General features: G+C 39.9%; 1 protein-coding gene across 3 annotated transcripts in view; it reads right to left on the reverse strand.

The window, feature by feature from the left end:
* MYT1L (myelin transcription factor 1 like) overlaps positions 1-14,175 on the reverse strand; it is a 178,346-nt gene extending 164,171 nt beyond the window's left edge. For all 3 annotated transcript variants that reach the window (XM_074988935.1, XM_074988934.1, XM_074988932.1), the window contains exons 1-3: positions 14,121-14,175; positions 13,905-13,938; positions 13,541-13,603 (exon numbers count right to left, since the gene is read on the reverse strand). In XM_074988935.1, coding sequence (XP_074845036.1) covers positions 13,541-13,603; positions 13,905-13,938; positions 14,121-14,175 — 152 coding nt within the window. The remainder of the gene's footprint in view (positions 1-13,540; positions 13,604-13,904; positions 13,939-14,120) is intronic.
* Positions 14,176-25,352: the final 11,177 nt, after the last annotated feature.

The following is a 25,352-nucleotide window of genomic DNA, read 5'->3' on the forward strand; positions in this document are numbered from 1 at the left end:
GTTTGAAGTCCAGAGTCTGTTGTGAGTTTTAAAGGGGACCGGTGCACTGCACTGTCATATCATCCAAAGCAATACTGAAATACAACAGGTTTGTCTTTTCAGTGCTGGATTCTGTGTTTGTTTATTTCTGCTTTTTCATGATACAGAACCCAGGAGTTTGACTAGACTTCATAGAGGGCATTCAGAATGCTTCTATTGTGTATGCTGGATTCCAATCGCTACACATTTTCTGCAGGCATGTCGTAGGACAACAGCCCAGTGTACTCAAGATGAGTAAGAACAAGTCCAACTTCAGCTTACACCTGGTATCAGTTTGGTCCACAGTATTTCACAAAGACTTAAAGAGTCATGAGTAGTTACTGTTAACTAGCCATGACAATTCTGAATGGTGTCCCCTGGATTGCGGTTTCTAAAGCTGACAAATTGCTGTATTTGCCCCTGAACAGTCAGAATTACAGTGGATAGATAATACTGAATCTTATGTCTGTTTTATGGTTGTACTTAAATGCTGGCATTTTAAATATAAGGCTCCACTTTTAGTCAATTCTCAGTCTTACTTCCTGCTACTTTCTTTTAATATCATAATTGGAAACGGAACGTATGAATTCTGAAATCTTAAGTTAACTTTGTAGTTAATTTTTTTACATTCCTTCTAAAACTGATGCTTGTTTAAAAACTTTAATTCAGATTCTGATCCACCTTTACTGTGATCTCATTAAACCTCACCAATTAATCAAGGCCAGACCATGTTGGCACTTGATATGTCAGAACTTTCTTAGGAACACCAGTGCAATGCAGAAAGCAGCTGTGATTCACAAAGTGGCATTCTCTCCTCTAAGCTATTATTAAGCCAGTTCTCCAGACAGGTATCATGGGAAGAACATTACAGCTGGTAATACTTTCTTTCAGGTGTGAGGTAAAATAGAAGTCCTGTCTACTTCTGGTCTTTAAATATCCCATAGCATCTATTCAAAAGTAGAAAAGCTATTTTTAGAGCCCTGACCAAATTTAAACTCACGTAATTAAATTCTGGATAATTTAGTCCTGTAGTTTCAAGTAACTTAGAAAATTTTTCACTTCCTGTCCTAACTGTTCTGTAGTGTTGCTTTACACTGTTCACCTGTGGCTTTGTCCCAACCCAGAAGTGACTGCATTACAATGTGGTGAATGATGTGACCTTAACATAGCCTTTTAACTACTGTACATTGCATTGAAAATCTGTTGTGAGGCTTTTATTACTTGCTCCTTGTGAAGTGTTTGGGATCCACTGAAAGAAAAGGTGAAGATCTGTAGAACACTATTATTGTAATATATTTTCTCAAAGCCAGATACCAAAAGATCTGTCTGCTTGCGACTTCACATTTTTTATTTACTCTTAGGCTATGGCTGCACGAGAAAGCTTATACAGTGGGGGGAGCTGCTTTGAGGCAGCTGTGCTGCTGAAAGGTCTGTAGTGTAGCCACTCTACAATGACAGGACAGACATCTCCCACCAATTTAAATAACCCACTTCTAAGATGCAGTAGTAGCTATGCCAGCAGAAAAAGTTCTCCTGCCAACATCGTGCTGTCCACACCAGCTCGTAGGTCAGCATAATTCATGTCGCTCATGAGGTGACTTATTCACACTTCTAAGCCAGCTTTCTATCCATCTTACAGTCAATGTATCCAATCCATACTTCCTTAACTGATGGTCAAGAATGTTGTAGGAGACTTTATCAAAAGCTTTGCTAACGTCAAGGTATTTCACATCCATTGACTTCCCCATGTCCACAGAGCCAGTTACCTCATCATAGAAGCTAATCAGATTGGTAAGGCACGACTTGCCCTTGGTGAATCCATATTAACTATTCTTGATCACTTTCCCCTCTTCCAAGTGCTCCAAAATGGATTCTTTGAGGATCCCCTCCATGAGTTTTCTGGGGACTGAGGTAAGGTTGACTGGTCTATAGGTCCCTGGGTTTTCCTTCATTCTTTTTTTTAAAGATGGGCACTATATTTGCCTCTTTCCAGTCATCTGGGATCTCTCCTGATCTCCACAAGTTTTCAAAGATAATGGTCAAAGGCTCTGTCATGACATCTGCCAATGCCCTCAGTATCCTTGGAGGCATTAAATCTGGACCCATAGTTTTGTGTACCATTACCTTTTCTAAGTAGCTCTTAACCTGTTCTTTCCCCACCGAGGGCTTCCCACTTTCTTCCCATACTGCATTGCCTAGTACTGTAAGTTAGGAACTGATCTTGTCTGTGAAGACTGAGGCAAAAAAAAGCATTGAGTACTTCGGCTTTTCCCCATCATCTGTCACTAGGTTACCTCCCTCATCCAGTAATGCCCTCACACCCTTCCTTGTAACCCTCCTGCTGTTATCATACCTGTAGAAACCCATCTTGTTACCCTTCACATTCCTTGCTAGCTGCAGTTCCAATTGTGCTTTTGCTTTCCTGATTTCTCCCCAGAATTCTCCAGCAATATATTTATACTCTTCCTTAGTCATCTATCCAAATTTGCACTTCTTATATGCAAGCTTCTGAGTTTAAGCTCACCAACTATTTCCCTGTTAAGCGAAGCCGGTTGCCTCCCATGTTTGCTTTTCTTTCTGTGCACCAGGATGGTTTGTCCCTGTGCCTTCAGTAAGACTTCTTTAAAATACTCTTCTCCTGAACTATGCAGTAGGGGCCTAGCAGAGCCAGTAGACCCAAGTCTAAAGGTGTAATGGCCTAAGCTGGGGCATAAATTTCACTTTCAAGTAGTTGCAACACTCTCATTAGCATAAAGAAACACTAGCACAACCAGTCACTAGGATATCACAGCCATCTGTCCAGTGCACTGAATGAAGCACTGTGTGAAAGCCCCACAACATCATAAAACATTAACATGTTCCCTGATGGCAAGGAATAATGGGAGAATGGGGTTATTTTGAAAGGTGACCACCATCTTCTTAAAAGCAGCATGTTGCCACAGTTTCATTGAGAACAAGAAGTGGCAACCATTTAAAAAGAGGGCAACTCCTTTTGGATTTGTTTCTGAAGAACATTCTTCTTCAGCCCTGAGTGACAAAACAACTCTCAGTTGTTTAATACCAATTAATTCTTTTTAAAAAAGCTTCCAGTGTCGCCTATGCATTTCAGTGAGTTTTATCTCTAAAGGAAGTTTAAATACTCTGAATTGTTAAGACCATTATGGACAAAAATGATCAGACACCTGGTGCTAAATTTCTTCAAGGATCCATTCTAAAATTAATTTTAACTCAACATAATTAACAGATTTACTCATAAAATGCCTACAAAACTATTGCTTGCCTAGGAGGAAGACCTGTCATTTTGAGGATGATACATTTTATTTGTTATACACAACTCGGTTGTTGAATCTCTGCTTTAAGGGAAAACTTATACCAGACTTAACTATTACCGAGAGGTCCTCCTATACGAACTCACAACCAGCACTTCCATAATGAATGTTGATCATCAAGGACCGGTTGCTATGTTAAATACCATAGAATCACAGCACACGTACCATAACAAATAGTCATTTGCAAAGATTCTGTTCTTTACACTACTCAGATGCAGATCGCCTATATGGGGGTGGGCAAGTCATATCAGTACCACACTCAGTAAAATAGGGATAATGTTCCCTACCTGACAAAGGTGTTGTGAAGATAAAATTAGCTGTTGATTTTACCTAGTATGGTGGGCACACCAGATCTGCCCTGGTCCAGCAAGAGTTAACCCCACACTATGAGCAGAAGAGGCCATGCTCATTCTCCAGCTCAGACCCAGTTATAAAAAATAGCCATTCAACTCAGTCAGGCATGACTGTTGAAGAACAACAACCCAGGAGACTCAGGCAGATACCAGGACAACAGGAAACACCCAAGAGTGACTGAGGCCACCAGGGGCTGCCCAAGCTGAAAAACCCTGAGATGCCAGGGATACCTGAATTGCCACATGAAGTGACAGTGGAGAAAGAGGCCCACTGGGATGGTCCATAGGGCCAGACACTGTCAGTATGTTGCAATGGGATCCCACTGACACAGCAGTGGAACTTTCAGCCATTGTTATAGCCCTTTGCTGGAGCCTTGTGGCCTAGGATGGGCCTGGGCACCCCTACGTATTGCTGCCAAACCCACATTGGGTTGGCAGCTCTCTGACGTTGTGCTGTCTGCCAAAGCCCAGACGTCAGATCCTAGAGCTGTGTCTATACTTGCATTCCTCTTTTGAAAGAGGCATGCAAATGAAGGAAATCAAAAATACAAATGAGGCACCGATTTACATATCTGGTGCCTCGTTTGCATAATCTATTTTGAAAAGAGCTTCTTTCAAAAGAAAAAAAGCAGTGTAGAAGGGGCTCTTTCAAAAGTCAACCCCACCTTCGAAAGACTCCTTCTTCCCTTTTTTGTTTCAGTATGGCAGGAGGGGGAAAAGGGTGTAGAATCAGGTGGGCAATGAGGAAACTGACTAATGCAATGTGATTACTCATCTGGCTAAGGTTACTCAGTTGCTTGCAGGATCATGCCCTTACGTTGTACCATGCCAGATCACCACTAGCTGCATATCCACTTGGCATTTCGTTCTGTACTACAGATTTCTTTTATTATTGTCATTGAAGATGACTCTAACACACCAACCCCCTGCTGTCCTGAGTTGACACTGCTAGAAGCAGTGCTTCAAACCAGCTACTAATAAGAAGTAATGTCTGTGGAAAGGCTGTCTCAATTTATTGAGGAATTTCAATGAAAGATTTTTAAAGAAACAGGGCACTATTTTAATGTTTGTTTTTAAAGAAAAACCTATTCTTTATCCTATTATTCCTCACAGAATTGTTTTTGCTTCTCTACTTATTTACCTTTTCCATTCCAGTTTTCCTTGTACCCACCCGTGTGCTTTTGCCTACCATTAAGATCTAGTATATAAAACAGGGACTGGGTGTCGGCTGTCTTGCGTCCTGTTCTTAGCTCAGATATGATACAGGTATCACACACTATAGTGGTCAGCATGGTGTAACACTGATGGGCCTGGGTCACCAGCTGGTGGGACTGAACCTGGGACATTAGGGGCCAAAGCCATGAGCCTCTATCACAGTTAAATACAGTGCACATGCTTATTATGAATATTATGATCCATACTAACTTTGCACAGCACCAAAATTGATAACAAAGTTGTTGCTAAAATGCACAGTACTGAACAGCAAGGTGTTAAATATTCTATTAAACCTCAGCAATTGTAATAATTTTTTAGGATAAGGAAGAAACTTAGTAGTAGTTCTATACATCCAAAATAGGGAAATACAGTTGATTCAAAATATAAGTTTTCCCACATAATTATAAACAATTTGAATTCTGCCTAATCTGCAAGATAGAGGGCTTGATACAAACAGCCCAGTGGAGCTAATGATTCCCAATCGACTTCAGTAGGCATTGAATCAGGCCCTTATTTATGTACAGGTAGGTAACTGCTACAGACAAAGTTGGAAGTAAAGTATGTAATAATTTTGTGTATATCATCTGCTGTCTATACATCTCAGAACACTTTCTAAAGGTGAACAGATATCATTATTTCCCTTTTACAGATAGGAGAACTGAGGTACCACAGAGATTAAATGACTTGCCCAACCTACGAGGATCACCTCTGCAGCACTTTCTCTTTGTCAGTTGAGAAGCAGACACCATTTATCCTCAAACCATCTATTTCTATCATAAGAGCACATTATGCTGTCAACCAAGCTACCAGATGAGCCATTCTAATTTCCTGTAGGTATAAGGCTAACAGTGACTTCTTGGGGAAATTCTCTCTCCATATTTACCATATGTTCTCTCTATTATTCCCTGTCCTTACCCTCCTCTCAGTCCTCATTTATTGGTGGCTGACAGCAACACCTCCACACAGACCTTTCCCCAGCAGACACTATGGCTGGAAGTAAAGTGCTGACTGAGAAATATGCCCAGCACCTGCCATTTGAAAGAAAATGAGCATATCATCTCAGCAACACACACTGTACCAGCCCAGAGACTCGCTAGAGATCCCACTCCCAAATCTGCTGTTTGTTGTCACTGCACAGATGGGTCAGCACCCTCTGATTGCCTGCCTTTGAATTTTTTCTCCTTTATTAGGCTACAACTCCTGGCACATCAAGATCCTGAAACTTGCTGCCATTGAAACTGCTATTCCCAACCCAGATGGTGGTAGGAGGAATTGAACTGTGGTTCCTTTGTGCAGTAAGCCCTAGACAATAGCTACCAGCATGCAGAACCACAGACCATTTTCTGGTGCATTTTTGTTGTAGTTTCAGACTCAAGTTTGGACCTTGTTAATCATTAATCAATCATTCAGAAAAAGGAGTATATTGCTGAACCCAGACAGCAGCCAATACAGACCTCTAATACATTATGGATTCCTTGTCAGTACATTTATTTATTGTTCGCAGTGTTCCTTCTGCAAATACCTATGTTCTTTCTCTAACATCTGAAAATTAGCTAAATAAAATATTTAAGTGGGGTTAACAAGGCAGTGGGTCTCTTCTTATTAAAATATGTTAAAATACCTTGAATAATCAATATTGGCAAAATATTGAGCAAATACATAAAGGCCCTGTTTATTTTGTGCTGATGTACAATTTTGCCTTAGAAAAACATCCAGTTGTTCATTTTATCATTATTGTGATAGTATAATAAAAGTAGGCTATTAGCTTAGAGAGAAATGAAGATACATGTGTCTTTATTTCCAGCATTCACCAGGATTTTACACTGACATAAAAATAAGAAAGACCTCACTGCTCTGTGCTGGCTTTTATACTTTACACAAATGCATCAATGGACCTCGATTTTTGCGCACCGTGCAACCATGCTATGCTATAAAATTAATGTTAAAATATGTATGTCCTGCCTTCTGATTTATGATATCATTGACAAATAGTAAAAAGGACAGGCATGCCATAAAGATTATGGATGGAGTGATGGCATGCACAATGATGTCTCATAAAGAATAAAGGGGGGAAAGTTATTTATTCTTGTGGATTCAAGAACTAAAATACAGATAGATGGCTGTGTGCACAGAATTTTTCCTAAATATCCCACAGTGCACCCTGTTGTACAGAAGCCATACATTAATTAGAGCATTCAGCAGACACTGCAATGTGTTACACTCACCCAAGTGAATCTTCATTTTTCACATGCAGGGCCTTACTAATTAAAATCAGCTTTGCAATTAAATGTGGAAAATTGTGTTAAACTTTCATGCGTGGTTTAGAAAAAAATGTATTTATTTTTAGGGTATTTTATTTTGATGAAAATGAATTTTCCATCAAAGTGAAACCAGTAAAAGGGAGGTATGTGGATTTCTCTTTTTTGTATTATAGATGCTCCTCTCAGTTGCATGTTGCAATGCTCCACTATCTCTCTGCCAGTACCTGGCCCTGTTCCAATGCTTTTAGTGAGTGCTATCTGTCAAGGCATGAATAATACAGCCCCTAGGCTGTCGGCAGAATCCAAATGAGGCATACATCAGGAAGCAAGCACTCGACTTTAGCTCCAGAACATGCTCCTGTGAAGACAGGCAATTATTCACCCACGGCTGCAGCCATGGCAATCAAACTGGTGGGTGAAAAGGTATATAAAATGAAAAAAAATTTGAATAAGAAATATGGAAGAACAAGACACAGAAAATTCAATAATTTTCTAATAAAGAGATATTTGAGTCTTTTAATTTTCAAGTTTGGAGTCTGAATTATTTTTCTCACTCTGTTCTAAAATGGGCAGGACTTAACCAGGCTAAATAATACCAAAACAATATTGGTATGATTTTTGTAATCAAAAAGCCTTCCTTATTGTAAAGCATGTGCAGTTTTATAACAAATCCGTTTTGAGTAACAGATCTTATCCTTCAAAAATTAAAATGATTGCAACCCATCTACCTGTACGATATCTGTACATGATTATCTACAAAGAAAGAGAGACAAAAAGAAAAATACTTTTTTAGAATTGGTGATGAGTTATATGTTATAGATCCAAATGTTATTTTTGTGCCCTATCCCCACTTTTGTGGTACTTATTTGCTTCTGCAAAAGGTTGCCTTACCGGTACATGGAGAAAAATGGGGGAAAGCGTACATTTCCAATATGAGCTTAGCAAAGAGCACACATGATTATTGTCTGGGTTTGTTCTGTTTATTTCAGCCACATTCTATTTTTTTTCAGCAGTCAAACTACAACACACTGTTATAGTTAAGGATCCATCAATAATGCCATTTTAAATCACAAGGATTTATGGTTCAGTCGTAAAAAATAATTCTGCACTGAACTTAATTTGCATGATCTTAGACCAGGGATGTTTTTTCCCCTTTACTGATGTCCATACAACACTTTCAGCTGTTTTCAGTTATACATATAACAAAATTACTGCTCCACCAGTGTAAAAAAGGTTTTCTGCTCATATTTGTTAAAAATGGCTTTCATTTAGAAGCATATGGTATTCAGCAAGTGATTAGTCTGTAATAGAACCTAATTGCTTCTGTTATTCAGGGGCAGGGGGCTGAGGGAAGAGAAATTAAACAACTACGTTATGGAAGCTTTTAAACAGGCCAGCACTTGGACTCAGTATTTTTAAGAGACTATAGTTAGAATTTTATGATGGGCCCAAATACTTATTTACATTATATTTATATATTTTGCAAAAATAATGTGTCTTTTAATACAAATTTTTAAATGCATAGCAATGTAGAAGGCCTTAATACTTCCAAAGCTGTCATTTACATCTCTGGGGAAATAGCAGGGGCCACAATTTGCTCTCACTTACATAGGTGGAAGTATAGGATGTGCATCTGCAAAACTAAAAGGTTAATTTGAACTCATGGTTTTTAATTTATTGTTGTACATACGTGGGCTGGATCCTGCTGCCATTCAAATCAGTGGTAAAATTCCTGTTTACTTTAGAAGAAGCAGGATCAAACCCCAGGGATGTCTTCAATTATTCAGCTAGTAAAGGCAAAGGCACTGTCATGCCAACACACGAGATACTTTACCAGTGTGAATATTCCCATTACATTCAGTCTGACTACTCACAAGCAAAAGCATTTGCAGAATCAGAACCCATAATCACATCACTCCCTGAAGTCACTATTATATTGAAAAAAATCATAATTTTTCAAAGTATCTAATTACCATGCATGGCTAAACAATAGTTCATAGCAGAGCCGAGGGGTATCAAGTAAATATTTGCCAGGAAAACAATCCACGTAGTATGAACCAGTGGACATTTTCTGGACTGGGAGTCAGAAGACTCAAGTTTTATTCCTAGTTCTGCCACTGACACTGACTTCAACTCTCTATGCCGGGGTGGCCAAACCTTCAGACCTTCTGAGAAATCTATGGCAATACTCAGAAGTTCAAGAGCTGGGGTGCACATTCTAAGGCTTGGCACTTCTGCCATATGGTAGGCACCTGCCAGTGCTGGGACTTCAGTTCTCCTTCTGATGAAGCCCCAAACCCCAGCAATCATGGCCCATGTGGCTAAAATACTGACAACCTCATCTCATGCTAGGCAGAAGCCCATACCACACTACCCTTCTGAAGGCACTGGCCCTGAGCTTGTGAGCCACAATTTGGCCACCCCTGCTCTATGCCTCTGGGTCTCACCTCTTTCATTGAGTATCTTGGCATACAGCAGTGCCTGATACTGCAAATGTTTATTCATGTTCAACTTTATGCACTGTCAATAATCCCAGTAGTTTCAGTGATACTGTAGTGTTAAACACATGAGTAAGTCTTTGCAGTACCAGGGCCTCAAAATGTAAACTCCGCAAAGTATGAGCCGCCACCTGTCCAGGACCCAAATCTATTTCAGGTTTTCTAGCTGCTACTGTTATGTAAATAATAACAATACTGGTAAATTCTGCTTGAAGGTACATATGTACAACTTTCCTGCAATCACTCATGCTGTACATGTGCAATTTGAGAATAAAATCTGGCCCAGTGAATATAAAAGGGGCATATTTGCATGAATCAGCACAATAAACAGCTACCATTTTTTCCATCAATGTCAAAATTGGCCTCAATCCTACAATTTGATTCAGGCAGGAGAATCCCTATGACTGCACCAAGCCCCATTTACTCACGCAGATATAAGGATCCACCAATGGTGAAACACTTGCAGGATTGGAGCTTATATTTGTAGTGATTATTAATTATTAATATTTAGTAGTAGTAGTAGCAGCAGTAGTAAAAGAAGATCAAACACCTTGAGGGATTTAAACCCAGAAAAGCTGAAGCTATAAATACATTACCTTCCACTTTGCTATGTTCTTACCAAGACAATGAAGAGCCCTCTTAAAGATTTGTCCTACATTTTAATATACAGGTTGGACCACCTTGGTCTGGCATCCTTGGGACTGGAGCCTTCCCATAAGAGGTAGTTTTCTGGACTAAGGGATATCAGGTCACTCTGGCTGCCCTGATCCAGCCATCAGGATTCCTTGCCCGCAGCAGCTCCATCCCCCAGCTGCCAGGGCTTCGTGCTTGGGGCTTGTGGGAGCTCCATGTTCCTGGCCATGTCCTTGCCCAGGCCCACTGAAGCATCTCTCCTGAGGTCAGTGGTGGCTCCCCACCTGGGGCTTGTGGCAGCTCTGTGCTCCTGTCCATGGGGGCTCCCCACTGGCTCCATACTCCCAGCTCCCATGGCTTCCCATCCAGGGCCCACAGCGGCTCTGTGCTCTTGTCTGCTGGACCTCACTGCCTGGAGCTGGTGGCAGTTCTGTGCTTCCAGCTGCTGGAGCTCCCCATGAGAGAATTGCAATGTCTCTGCAGCCTGGGCCATCAGGTCTTCTTGCCCATTGCTGCTGGGGCTCCCTGCCCAGAGCCAGTGGTGGCTCTGCTCAGTATGCTGCCTGCGAGACTGGCTGACCCCCAGACCCTAGCCATCCCTGTGGCTGGGAATCCCTGGTCAGAAATCACAAAGTGCTCAAGAGATCCTGGGAAGGAAAAAAAAATTATAAAGTGATGGAGACTTGTTAGTCTATTTCCTAGTTGTAGCAAATACCTTTCATTCATAATAATGATCTGGTCTGTTATTGTGAATGGAAAGGTTAAATGTTCTGTAAGGCAAAGTGAAACTGAGTTCTGTTTCAGTGAAGACATACAAACCTCTAGAACACATGGAATTTTTAGACTTTTTGATTTTCTTTTAAATATAATTTTCACTTCTTTCCTCCCCATCTGTCTGACAAAAACCAAGATTAGAAGGGTTATGTTTGAAAAATATATATTTTCCAAATTATTTTAAATTATTTACCGATAAGACTTGATACAATAATTAGAAGTGGCTCTTTTCAGAACTAGAAATCATATTGTAAAACTCAACAGAAAACATGATTCCTAATCAATGTAATAGGAGCTCTGCTAGTTGAATATAATCAAAATGGACTGACAGTCAGGATGTCAAAAAGAAAGAGATTCTTTAGCAAGTAGAAAAAAAGAGGCTTTGATATAGTTCCAATTTTTCTTCTTTGTGGTCCTCCCCAAAAATTACATTTAATTAGCAACTCTGAGATTCAATCTGTTCATGTGCTGACACACCAGAATCATGTCAATGAACAAAAGCCAGAATTAATATCTCAAAATTGAACGTATATTTATCCAACTCTACACATATTCCTTGTTCTTTCCACCTGAAAAAAGGATTTAAGTATGTATACAGGTGTACACACACACATACAGCAATTCAGAAGAGACTGCTGTGACTGTACAAACAAAATTTCATTTGGAAATTGTGTCTTTATTTTGATTTCAGAAATCATGTTTTTGAAAAGTGCATCCAAATTGCATGAAACGCAAAACAGTGGTTTCAGTTAATTTTTGTAAAATTTATTTCCTTTGGAGGAGGACATTAGAACATCATCATATAACAATTGATTATTCATGGAATTTCTGAAGGAAAAAGGGGACTTGGCACATTCATTAGTTACTGAAAAAAACTAACAAAAGAAATGATGTATTTTGAAACTGGGAGTCCCAAATAGTCTTAAGGGAAATTATTTGAAATATTTCTGCTAAACTGTCCAACTCCCTGATATAATTACAAAACATGAAGCTTCCTTTACTTTTATGTAAGACAACATGATTAGGGCACAACATTTGACTACGTTAATAAAGAAAACTAAAATAATCAACTTTTCCTTTAAAACAGCATTCAAAAGAATTTTTTACAATGTTTTTATCACTTTTTGTGGTCTTGCTTTTAAAATATTTGAATGGATTTATCTATGGACTTATAGGTCTTTGAAAAGAAACCAGATGTAGGTAAATAGAAGAGTAGATTTGTACATGTACCTTACACCATTGATTCAAAATGAAGTTAGTTTAATCCCTAATGGATGTGTATTTATTACAAAATAGGTCCTGAATTTAGTACGAAATAGTTATTCTTTAAATTACAATAATTTCTTCAAATTCTAAAAAATATATTATTTAAAAATGTATAATGAAAAAATAAAAAAGTTCAGAATAAATTGTATTAGATTAAATAACTTCTTCCAGCTCAATAGAAGGCCAAAATGTCAGCCATGTTGTCTTTTACATTCGTTGCCATAAAAAACAAGTTCAATAAAATGTATTCATGTAAAAGAAAAATTGCTTTAGTCACAAGGTTGTGTAAAATGGGCAAATTTGCACAATTTTGTACACAAAATGTTTGAACAAACTGCATGAGAAACTAAAGCTGTTCATCTGCATGTCCCCCTTGTTATTTTGAATTTTACACCACAAATATAGCAAAGAAGATATTACATTCTAGCTGACTTTCAGATACAGTTATACATATGCAGTCCTGACTTGATGTGTTATTAGCAATAAATAGCTAACCACATATTCCTTCAGGAGATCTTTCCACTCACAGTTTAGGAACTGAAGTAACAGTATTTACAACTATAGTACAATCATCTGAATTTCAAAGTCTCATTATCATGGATCTGTCCTAGACTTTGCCCTTTAAATCTAACCTCCTCATTGAACTCTCTGTGCTCAGAAGCTTATGTTTTCTTTCCAGCCGTAAAATACAATAAATGATAGAAGTCATGCAGGCACCAAAATGTCAATAAGGTCAAATTTTAATTTGCCACACATGATCTACAGAAGTGCAAAGAAAAAGAGAAAATGGGAAGCAGAAATAAGTGTTCTCAGAAAAAAAAACACTGTTATAGATTTTGCAAGACATTCCAGGTTACTACCTACATGATTAGAATGCATATGGAATTGTGGTAAGTTTGCTAAGAGAGTTTGGGAATTCTGCTTACTAGGACTGTTTTAGTTTTTAATTTACATTTGCTTAAGCGTGATAGACATTCTAAATGTTTTGAGCATTCCTACAAATTATTTAGATATATATGATTTATATGATAGAAATTAGTTAAATAAAAATGAGAAAAAAATGTATGAAATCGAATGGCTTCTAGAATATCAAACCCCTAATTTTTATCATTGGTTGGGTAACTAGCAGGGCCAAATCAAATGACTTGTTTATCAAATCTTTTCACTATGTTACAAAAAATTACTGCTATTACCTTCTGTGTCTTGCATATTTGCCACTAACATGACCACTGCCATCACAGCCGGGAGTAGGACAGCTGCAAAAAGGAAAGAATTAATTATAGAGGTGCCGGTATGCTGCAGGAAGATTATACTAAAAGCAGGCAGTAGATATTACAGAGATGGAGGGCAACAAAGACAGAAAGAGAGAAATCAAATAACTGAAGGGAAAAAAAAGGAGGGGATGCTTTTTATTAGCAAGTCTCAGGGGAATTAATTTCATCAGTGCAGCAGGGCATGAGCAAACCACCAATGAACTTGAAAGTGCATTATACCCATTAAAAGGCATGAATTTTCTAAATTGCTAATGGGGATACATTTTACACTCAGAGCACTAACCTGAACAGCTCTTGTATGGCTGGTTCCACAGGAACTGCAGAGAGATGGAAAATATATAAAAATTTATCATCTATTACAAGCACCCTTCTTCCACAGAAAATTACCAAAAAGGTTGTGTAAAAGCAAGGGTCAGAATGAATCGTGCAAAGAGATTCTGGAGGATGAAGGTCACCCTGAGCGGGGGCCTTGAGTGATTTACTGAAGCAAGAGACGTACCTCGAACACCTTTGGAGCGTGTGCGATGGCGCTTCTCGTCTGCATCCACCTCCATCTGGGAATAGATTAGCAGGCAGTCAATGTTCTTATCCTGCATGCACAGACTATCAATGCACAGACTGATACAGTCTCTCAGACAATTTATTGGCAATATTTTAATTCCATTTTATCCTGTAAGGGAAATTGCACTTTAAAAGGGATTTTTAGGATCCTTGTATTTGTTTAATAACAGAAATTGCAGGGCAATTTTTGCTTTAATCAGTCTGCTTGCATGCCCTTTTTCATGACATGTCTTGTAAAACTGTAAGAGCAATACATGTCCTCTATTTTTGAACGGATTTTCTGGAGAGGAAACCCAGGTCACTTGGATATACTTTTGCAACAGTGGTATAATAGATTTCCATATATTGAAACTAAGGTCAAGTAGCCCCATTTCAGAGGTTGCCTTGTTACAGGCGGCTTTAGAGAGGATAAATAGCCAAGGAATGTGGAAAAAAAAAAAGAGATGAGGACAAATAGACATGGTGAGGAGTCCATAAGTCTGCTTGGTGTTATTTAATGTGAGAGGGACAACATAAGTGAGGTAACACATTTCATTGGACCAAGTTATGTTGGTGGAAGGTACAAGCTTTTGAACTATATGGAGTTATTCTTCAGGTCTGTGACGCTCAAAAGATTTTATCTTCCACCAGCAGAAGCTGGTTCAAAAAAAGACACCTCCCCACCCACTTTGTATGTCTCCTAACTTGGGAACAACACAGCTACTACAACATTGCACGCATGAATTTAATATGGATTTTGGTCATTTCTTGATGCATCTGATGAAGCGGGTCTTCGCCCACAAAAGCTTATGCTCCAAAATATCTGCTAGTCTATAAGGCACCACAGGACTTGCTGTTTTCGAAGAACAGACTAACATGGCTACCTCTCTGATACTTAGTCCCATCTAAGTATATTTTAATCCTCTTGGTCACAAATACAGATTGTATTGGAATTTGTTGAAACAACGGCCATACAGAGAAAAAATATATTCCATCCTTTAAGTGCAGTGTCTGGGGAAGCAGCCTCCTGAAATGTAGAGACAGTGGGTACTGAGTTGGAGTGACCTAGGCCAGTCCAAACACACAGCTGCTACTACAAAGGTCACAAAGGAAAAATTAGAAATCAGGGCACCAGAGTGGACACTGACAAACCCTCAAGGGTTTGTTTTCCAAAGACCACACACAAAATTGATTGCCAGTCTATGGCAATACTTTTGGATTGACAGCTGGTATTGTGGGTCTCTTATGAAAAAAAAGCACAGGGATTTGTATCCACAAGCTTTTCACTACAACTCAGATATGACCATAGAATACATTTAAATCTGAAAAACTCAGAAACACAGACTCATACGACTTGCAATTAATCTTCACACCCAACTCCACTACGTACTGTAACAGATTACTATTCATTTGTGTTCCCATACCACTTAGGAGTCTACTGTGCTAGGCATTGAACAAACAGAACCAAAATCAGTCTCTGCTTGGAAAGGCTTACATGCAAGGGGAGAAACGGTTGGAATATAAGAGTGGAGCAAACAACGTGATGGGTAAGTTTCATAATTTTGGCAGGAGGGGTTAGAAAAGAAAGAATAATCTTAAAGGAAAGGGAGAGAGGGAATGCTGAATTGAAAGGATGTCGAGGGGCGGGGCGGAAAAGGGGATAAGACAAAGACTGTGAGGGATTGAGAAAGGAGAGGGCCAGTCACCACAGGGAAAAGGAAGTACTGTCAAAACCACAGACAAGTTTTGGAAAGGACCAAAAGACTCCTACTTTGGATGCTTCTGTCTTTACCAGGTTGAGTCTCTGGTTGAACCTTCTGTCACTTTTTCCCAAACCCACACGGATGGGGCAGAGGAGATACCACCTGGGGCCCAGACAATGTTCCCTCTAATCTTTTCCATCCACGTGTGGAATAAATTTGTATGCACACAGAGGTATGTGTGAATGTGCACCACTCTATCCATTTTGCTAAACTTAAACTTACCTGCGGGTGCTCTGCTAATCATCTGAGTGACAACTGAATCTTTCCTGAGCTGCCACACCAGCACACAGCTAACTGAACCCAAAGCTTCCAGAGCTGGGGGAGTCAGCATGTAGAGTTCTGAGTCCAGAGGGCTGCACAAGGGAAACGTGAATCCAGCTGGGCCCCATTTCCCTCCCCCCTGCCTCCTAGTGCTGCAGACTCTTCTTGGCCGCTGCTGCCCCTACTGGCTTGAGTCTCTGACTGAAATGATGGCAATGAGCACCTGAGAGTGGACTAGATAGGCCCCCTGTGGCTGTAAAACCCACAAGAAATAACTCTGGCAGAAAAACTTAGTGAGAAGCCTTTCATAGAGATCTCTCCAATCATTTTTCCTGCAGTGTTTGGCTTGCCACAAAAATCTATCACATGTGCCACATTCTTTTCACTTCAGTGAGAAGAAGGCAACATACCACAAAGGCCCTGAAGAGGAGGCACCTGACTAACAGCCTATGTGTGTTAACGTTTGGAAAACAATCATGGAATAATCTCATGAATTAGCTGTTATGCTCTTAGCCAGATAACACAGACATAAATAAACTTCATATAATGTTAATCCCAGTTAGGAGTGTATTCTGTATAAATTCAGGTGGAGGGCAGCTAAGAGGTTAGTTTCCTCATGTCTGCCAACAAATTAGGTGCCTTGATTCAAAAAACCCATGTGTCTTTCTAATCCCAGATTCAGTAGCATATATATCTAACAGAACTGCTAGCTGATGAGGAGGACCAGAAATCATGAGTACTCTCCATAGGTGAGATCCACAGTACGCAAATCCAAAGAGGACTTAAATGTGATCCAATATACTTATGCATGCATCCACGGTCTTCTCTGAAAGGAAGATTTTGAATAAATGCCCAAATTGTTCTCCTACCCCACTACAGAAACCTAATGTATGATGACAGTGGGAGGAGATAGACTGAGTTACAGAGGGACCCACACAACCATGTTCAACTGCCCTTTGTAGGGGTATGTAACAACTGTAGATGCTGTTATAGCACGTGTGCTGATTCTGTGACCATCTATGGTATGGGGAAAAAATCAGTTCTCCTTGGAGAATCCCTAAACAATGTCCATTGCCTCAGGTTTTCTTAGAGATAGAAGACAAGGATTTTGGCTCTTTTCTACACAGTGTTTACATGACATGTACTCTCATTTTTATGGAACATTGGGCGACCTTCTATGGAGAAAGGAAGGTGTATGCCTTGGACGACAGACCAGCTAGAAGAGTCACGAGTAGAGTTGGATCAGGAACAGTTTTTCAGTCACATGAAAAGTTTGAGATTTAATTTTTTCCCCCATTTTGAACTCAGATAGACCCACAGTTTTTTCAAGTTTATCAGCATAGCCAAATACTCTAGTGATTAGGTCACTCATGAGGTACATGGAATACCTACATTCAGGCCCCTAGTTCCAGTCAGGCAGACTAGGAAATTGAACCTGGAAGTCCTTCATGCCATGGCAGAACCCAAATCACCAGGCTCCTGAGTGTGCTGCGGTCTCCCTTTCACTACTTTTTTTGCATTTTCTGACAAAAAAGCTTCATCAAAAATTCTTGACCAGCTTTAATCAAGAAGACTTTAACCTAGCATCTAGACGGGAAGATAATGATGTGACCTAGGAGGAGAGGCTGAGGGATTTGGGCTTATTTAATTTGCAGAAGAGAAGACTGATGAGCAATTTGATAACAACCTTCAACTTCCTGTAGGGGGGTTCTAAAAAGGATGGAGAAAAAGTACTGAGGGATGGCAGAACATAGAGCAATTGTCTCAAGTTACAGTAGGGAAGGTCTAGGCTGTATATTAGGAAAAACTATTTCACCAGGAGAGTGATGAAGCACTGGAATGCATTACCTAGAGAGATGGTGGAATTTCTGTCCCTAAAGGTTTTTAAGTCTTGGCTTGACAGAGTCCTGGCTGGGATGATTTAGTTAGGGTTGATCCTGCTTTGGGCAAAGGGGTTGGACTCAATGACCTCCTGAGGTCCTTCCAGCCCTCCCATTCTATGATTCTAGGTAATGTGGGACTAAATAAAACAATGTGCTCCAACACAGAATTAAGGTGGCTTGAATGTAAATAATCAATGCATCAAGAACATAAGAAGAAATGTTTTATTCCCTATAGATCAATGTTATACACATAAGAAATAAACATGAGAAATTAGAAATGACTGAAACCCAGTCAGCCACATGGAACGTTAAAATCACTGTATTTAGGGAAGACGGAGTTGGCAGAATGGGTTGCAAGCAGCATACTCTATCAATGATACCATTACCTGCTTTAGAGTTATTGATATTTCAGAAGGCACAGCCTAGAATGCTTATGGATCAATGTTCTTACTGACAAATCACAAGACAAGTTACAGGTGGGCATCTGTCACAGGCAACTAAATCAAAAGGGTACAGGAGGAACAGCACCTTAAACATCCATCTATAATGTAAAGAAAGGAAAGCAGCATTACCACAAGGGATTTCTAGCTCTAAAATAACCTTGATGTTTCTAAAAAATTATAGGTGAAGACTTTCTAAAACAAAAGGCACTGAAACCAACTTAGGGAAATTCTGCATTAGACCTCAGTCTCATGGATAGCGATGAATTGATCATTGAACCGAAAACTGATATTTATTTAGATGGAAATGATTATGACCAAATTTCATTTATGTGCAGACAGAATGTAGTTCTGACCAACTATATGTATGCTTCATGCTTTAAAAGATCCAATTTCTGAAAGCTGAAAAAATCACGATCAAATCTAATTGACAGGAAATATTTAAACATAAATCTGTGAATGAAGATTGGGAGTTAAAAATAATTGGTTAGATGGGCCCCTCAGAAAAAACACTTCCATCTTTCCTGCCCACAAACAATTCCAGTCTTGAGAAAGGCTTCTTTAGTTAAAAAGAATCTGGGTTAAAATGGGAAATGAAAGTAGAAATTAAAAGGAAATACATTGCCAATGGAAAAAACTTACAGATATTGATAATGAATACGACTCAGTGACAGAAAATTAAGACTATTGATAAAGAAACCTAAAGATACCAATGGAATATCTATGGCTTGTAGGATTAAGGCTAATAACATGGAACTTGAACTATATCAGGAACAAATGAAATTCATCTGATATTGAAAAAGGGTGGGAAAACCATGTTGCAGCAGAAAAGACAGAAATATTCAATAACTATTTCTGTTCTGTATTTGTCAAGAAGCAGGATGATATATTCAGATTTTAAAGTTATAAGAATATACTTTTGATTCTATCAATAACTATGGATATTATAAAACAGCAACCTTTCACACTAAACCTTTTAAAATCAGTAGCACGAGATATGTTGCACCTAATGATAGTTTGAAGAATTAGCCAAGGAGCTCTGTGAATGATTAATGTTGATTTATAACAAATCTCAGAAAACTAGGAATTGCCAAAGCACTGGGGAAAAAGCTGGGTTTGTAACTATTTTTAAAAGATAAACAGATTATTTGCTTGACTATTGGCCAATTAGCCTGATATCAACCCTGGACAAAATTGTGAACAGTTGATGTGAGATGCAAGTAGAAAAAACTTAAAGGAGAGCCTCACAGTTAATGCCAATCTCCATCACTGTTTTATGGGAAATAGTTTCTATCAAACATATTTAACATAGTTATTGGTCAGAAGTTTGGTTGATAAAAGTGACCATATGGACACCATAATCATTGACTTCTGTAAAAAATTGTTTTGTATGATATTCTTATTATAAAATCTGCAGAACATACAACCAGCAGACCCCATATTGGTCAATAGATAGCTCTTAAAAATATAGTGTAAGTAATTGTGAATGGGAATTAATCGAAAATTTGCTCTTGGCCCAATGCTCTTCATAAATATAAACATTGCTTGTGAAATCTGCAGATCACAAAAATTAGTGGAAAGATAAATAATGTTACAGGTAGCTCATTTACATAGGCTAATACAGATATCTTCATAAGTTGGCTCATTTGAACAACATAAGAGTTTCCAGGACCAACATCCAGAAGCAAAGATTGTAGATCATACTAACAAGATGGTATCCTGGACTGCAGTCACAAGAAAAAGTGAAAAGGAGTTAGATAGCCAATTGAACATGAGCATCCAATGGAGGAGAAATGCGCATTAACAGTGTATGTGGTATTAGTGAGATCCTTATTGGAATACTACATCCTTATTGAAATACCACATCCAGTTCTGGTGTCCACACTTCAAAAATGACATTGCAGAATTGGAAGAGGTTCTAAATACAGCAATGATTAATGATTAAGGGTGTAGGAAACATAACCTACAGTAAGAAAATGAAGTAACTCAGGACACATCTACACTTATGAGATGAATGATGAACTGGCAGCCCATCTTCTGGGGTTCAACTTAGTGCACCTAATAGGGTCATGCTAAATTCAACTGTCATGCTGACAACATCAGCCCCGGTACTCCTGTCAGTAGTGAGGAGTAATGGAAGTCAGTGGGGGAGTTTCCCCCATTGACCTCCATCTGCGTGGACAGTGGCATAAACTGATTTTAGATAAGTTGACTTCAGCTACGCAATTCTCATTGCTGGATATGAGTATCTAAAATTCATTTTACCTCCTAGTGAACACTTGGCCAGAATCTACTCAGTGTTTCCAAAAGAAGGTAAAGACTGGCCTGATCATGTTCTGCAAGGATGTGCACAGGGAAGTGCTTTCTTAGAGTAGATGACTCCTAACTATAGCAGAGAAAGGCATAATGACAGTATACCTGGATGCTGAAACTAGGCAAAGTTACCCTAAAACTAGGTGCCTTTTTCAACAATTAACCCATGGAACTATTTACCTAGGGGTCTGGTGGATTCTTGATGTCCTTAAATTAACACTGGATTTTTTTAAAAAATGGTTACTGCTCAAGCCGAAATCACAATTTTAGTGAAGAAATAACTCAGTGGGCATCTATGGCCTGTGTTATGCAGCAGGTCAGCCTTAATGATCAGCAATGTTTGCTTCTGGCCTTATCATTTATGAATCTATGACCACTACTGGAAAATGCAAGATTGCCATAAGATTTACTATTGCCAGTAGGAAATGTTATTAAAATATTGTGATATTTTATTTTTCCCTGTTTGAAAAAGAAAATATCCGGTAATATTCATGACAGCATTGGACACAGAATGTTCAAAAACAGACAAATCACATAGGCTGGGAATTGGATGATTACATGACATGGTTTGCAATTTAAAGTTTTTTTTTTTCTTGACACTCTTCAGCTACCAAGTAAAGGCTGTTTTACAACAAGTCAAACTACAGGACTTCTAAACAGAGTTCAATTCCAAAGACATATTTGTACTGCTGTTGTACAGCCTCAATTTGGTCAGCATTTCTTTCTGTACCTTAGCCTCAAAAATTTGTTCCTGGCTAGAACTTCACATGGAAGGTTTCAAAGATGTTAATTCAATTTCTCAACCTATGACCTTATCCCCTTAAAAAATGAAAACAACAACAACAGAGCATATCATGTGTTAATTTAAAAACATATTTGACACATGATTAGTTCATGACACTAACTGTTCATCATATTTGAATAAGATTTTAAAAACTGGATACTTTTGGTGAATTCTTGTACCTAATGGGTTAGCTGGAGTTTTACCATTAATTTCAATGGGGCCAGAGCTTCACCCTCTATATCTTTAATATATTTTTTTTCACAAAATACATTTTAATAATGATTATCATTTAGCATACTAACCTTTACTGGCAAGTGACAAACTATTACTTCCACATAGTACTGCATCATTTTCAAAAGAGACTCAGGTTCTGGATTTGTACTTGAAATTATGTGAAACAGGCATTCTCCCACTGCACTCATACAAATCTCAGGAACCACTGTATTCCCACTAGATACATGGATCTCTCGGTTAAGAGGAGTTTCTGCTTTGAAAGCACATAACATGACCCAGAATATAAAAAAGAGCCCAAAACGAGATGAAAATTCCTCTAAAAAATCAGGTGGAAAAAAATGGAGACTTCATTAAAATTAATCTTAGAAAATTTAGCATAAACAGGGCCAGAGTCTGATCTAATTCATACCTCTGTACATCTGAAGTAATTCTATTCATTCATTTCAGATGTGCAGAAGTATAATACAGTATATTTAGGCTGTCCGGTTGTATGTTGCTCTCGGATGGACAGTATTCCAATATTTCAAAGAGAGGGACTCCTAAATAATAGCTGGGCCAAATTTGGTTGGAAATTTTACACTTGCATGTGAGGCTCTTCACAGAATGGAGAGCGTTTTATGAGAAATAGCAAGAAAGGATCAAGTTGCACCTAATTCTGCCATCAGATACATGTAGGGTGACCACATTGACCTATGGCAAATACAGGATACCAGTCTCTGGGGATGGGGGGATGCTGTTCCATGTCAGGGCTCCTCAGCAATGAGGGCAGCTGCCCCACAGTGAAGCACCAGGGATGGGGGCTCTGCAGCCTCCCGAAGATGAGGAGGAGTGGAGGATGGGGGAGTTCCACAACCTTCCAGAAGAGGCGGGATGCCAGGTAATTAAGAGGAGGCCCCATGGCAGAGCTCGTCTGCAGTGGGGGCTGCCTTCATGAGGTGACAGGGAATGGGGCAGCCACCCGGTGGGGGAGCTGATGGTCCCAGAGGGGCCCACCTTCTCATCGGTGTCTGCGCAGGTGAGGTGGGGTGAGGGAGAGAGAGTCCCTGGAGCCTATTCAGGTCCCTATGGTGGAGGCAGTGCACAGGCTGTGCTCCCGACCGGCTGGCAGCGTCATGGGTTTTACCGCAGGATTGCCTCAGCTCCTTCACTTTGATGTGAACGCTGCTCCTGGTGTTGCTGGCGTGGCCTTCGGCAGTGAGGCCACTGGCCAGCCTGTTGTATGCCTCAGCATTTCGCTGCCAGGCGCCTATTTGGCGAAGGACCTCCTCCTCCCTTCATAGAGTGAGGAGGTCCTTCAGCTCCCCCTCAGTCCAGGAGGGTCCCTTCCTAGTATGGCCCTGGCCCAGGTGCTGCGAGCCCTTGGACTTGTCCGGGAGAGGCAGCGGGGTCCTGCCTTGCTGCCATGGTGGCCAAGGGGAGGAGGTGCAGACACTGACTGGTGCGTTGAGTTGGGGAAGTCTGACAGGGACCTTGTGTTGCCCCTGCTTGTGGCACACTGTCAGCTTCCTGCCTGGGGTTGCCAGGGAGCTGGCTCCTGTCAGGTAGCCTGCAGGGACCATAGAGCTGTGCCTGCACTGGCCAGACTCTCTCCGTCTCCAGGGGGGCCGCTGCCATGTCGACCCCTTACTTCAAGACTTTGAAGTTAAACTTCGAAGTAGGGCATTATACCATTCCCGGTAATTGAGAAGTGACTTTGAAGTTAGCCTCCCTTACTTTGAAGTTAACTTCAAAGTAAGGAAAAGTGTGTGTAGTCACTCTGCAGGCTACTTCGAAGTAGTTCCTTATTTCAAAATCAACTTTGAAGTTATTTTGTAGTGTAGACACAGCCTCTATCTGTTGTCATTCATAAAATTGGCCTATAATACTTCAACTCTCTGAATTAAATAACTTAATAATGGTCACAGCATAGCAGAATAAAGCTCTGTTATTCATTTTCTTGTTTCTGAAAGTGGTCAAAGCTTCAAAAATATATAAGGAACACTGTAATCCTGCTGTAATGTACATTGGAGCAGATGTTTCTTCATCTTCTAAATTCACTATCAAATTATGCTCTGAAGCATGAGAATTGAGAGACAAACACCTTTTTTTAACTCCAGCTAATGTAACTGTAAATAATATTCGTTAAAAATATCTTCCAATGTACTAAATTATTTACTTTGATAATTAATATACTACAGCAGCTAGTTCCACAGATCAATTCTGTAGTCAATGAAATGTACTACAGTTAAAATTATGAGAAGACCTACAGCGACTATGCTATTTTCCACTTTCTGAACCCAAAGTGAGCTTTCAGCTGGGACGAGGGTTTCTGGATCTCCAGGGCTGTGGTTACACTAGTGAGTTTTGCCAACAAAACCTCAGTTTTGTCTACAAAACTGGTGGAACATCCACATACAAAATGCTTTTTGTGGACAAAACTCAGCACTTTCACTGGCAGCATTCTGCCTCTCAGCCATGAGGCATAATGTTGCTGTCAACAGATTCTGTCAACAAAAAAGCTGTGTGGATCCTCTAGCTGTGTCTACACTATAGAGTTCTGTTGACAGAAGTCACTGTTGACAGATATTTCCCGACAGACCCTCTTTCTATAGAACACATCCACACCTAATACAGGCTCCCCCGTCAATGCTCTCTGTCGACAGAGACCAGCCAGACTGCCTAGCCCTTTGTTGACAGAACAGCCAATCAGAAGCTCTGCAAACAGGGCAGCCCAATGAACTTGAAGCCCTCCCTGTCAATGAAGGGCCCCCCAGAGCATCTACACAATTTTTTCATTGACAGAATCTGACAACACATGCACTATGCCTTGTACTGTCAAGACAGAACGCTGCTGGGAAAACCAATGCTTTCTGTCAAGAGATTCTCAACAGAATGCATTTGTAGTGTAGATACTCCTTAGTTTTGTCGATAGAAGGCCTCTTCTGCTGACAGAACCCTGTAATGTAGACCCAGCTTCTGGGAGAGGGGGAGGGACTTCTCTCGACAGGCAGGGCATCCACAACAATGGGCAGCCCTATTTGCTGTGCTTCTGGGTGCCTGTTTTGTCAGGAGAACAGCCAGGCAGTCCAGCCACTCTGTCAACACAGCCAATTGCTCCTCCAAGTGGCTTTTGTGTGTGGACGCTCTCTGTGGACAGAAGTTTTGTTGGAAAACCTATGCCAACAGTGACTTCTGTCAAAGATCTCTGTCATGTAACCATAGCCCAGGACTCCAAAAAAGGGTGCTTCTGAGAAAACAGTTGCACAAGCCACTGATGGAATTGAATGAGTGAGATTGAGGAAGAGTGTACTTTTTTGGAACACCCTGAGCAAATAAAACTTGACCTTTGGTGAAAGATTAAAAACACTGGGCATATTTTAGTCGTGAGAAAAGAAGACTGGGAGGAGACTAAATATCAGTCTCCAGATACGTTAAGGAGTGTTACGAACAGGACAGTGGCTAGTTGTTACTATGTCCACTGAAGATAGGATAATAAGTGATTGGCTTACTCTGGAGCAAGGAAGATTTAGGTTA

The sequence above is a fragment of the Carettochelys insculpta genome, chromosome 3 (genome assembly GCF_033958435.1).
Source record: "Carettochelys insculpta isolate YL-2023 chromosome 3, ASM3395843v1, whole genome shotgun sequence".
Lineage (NCBI taxonomy): Eukaryota > Metazoa > Chordata > Testudines > Carettochelyidae > Carettochelys > Carettochelys insculpta.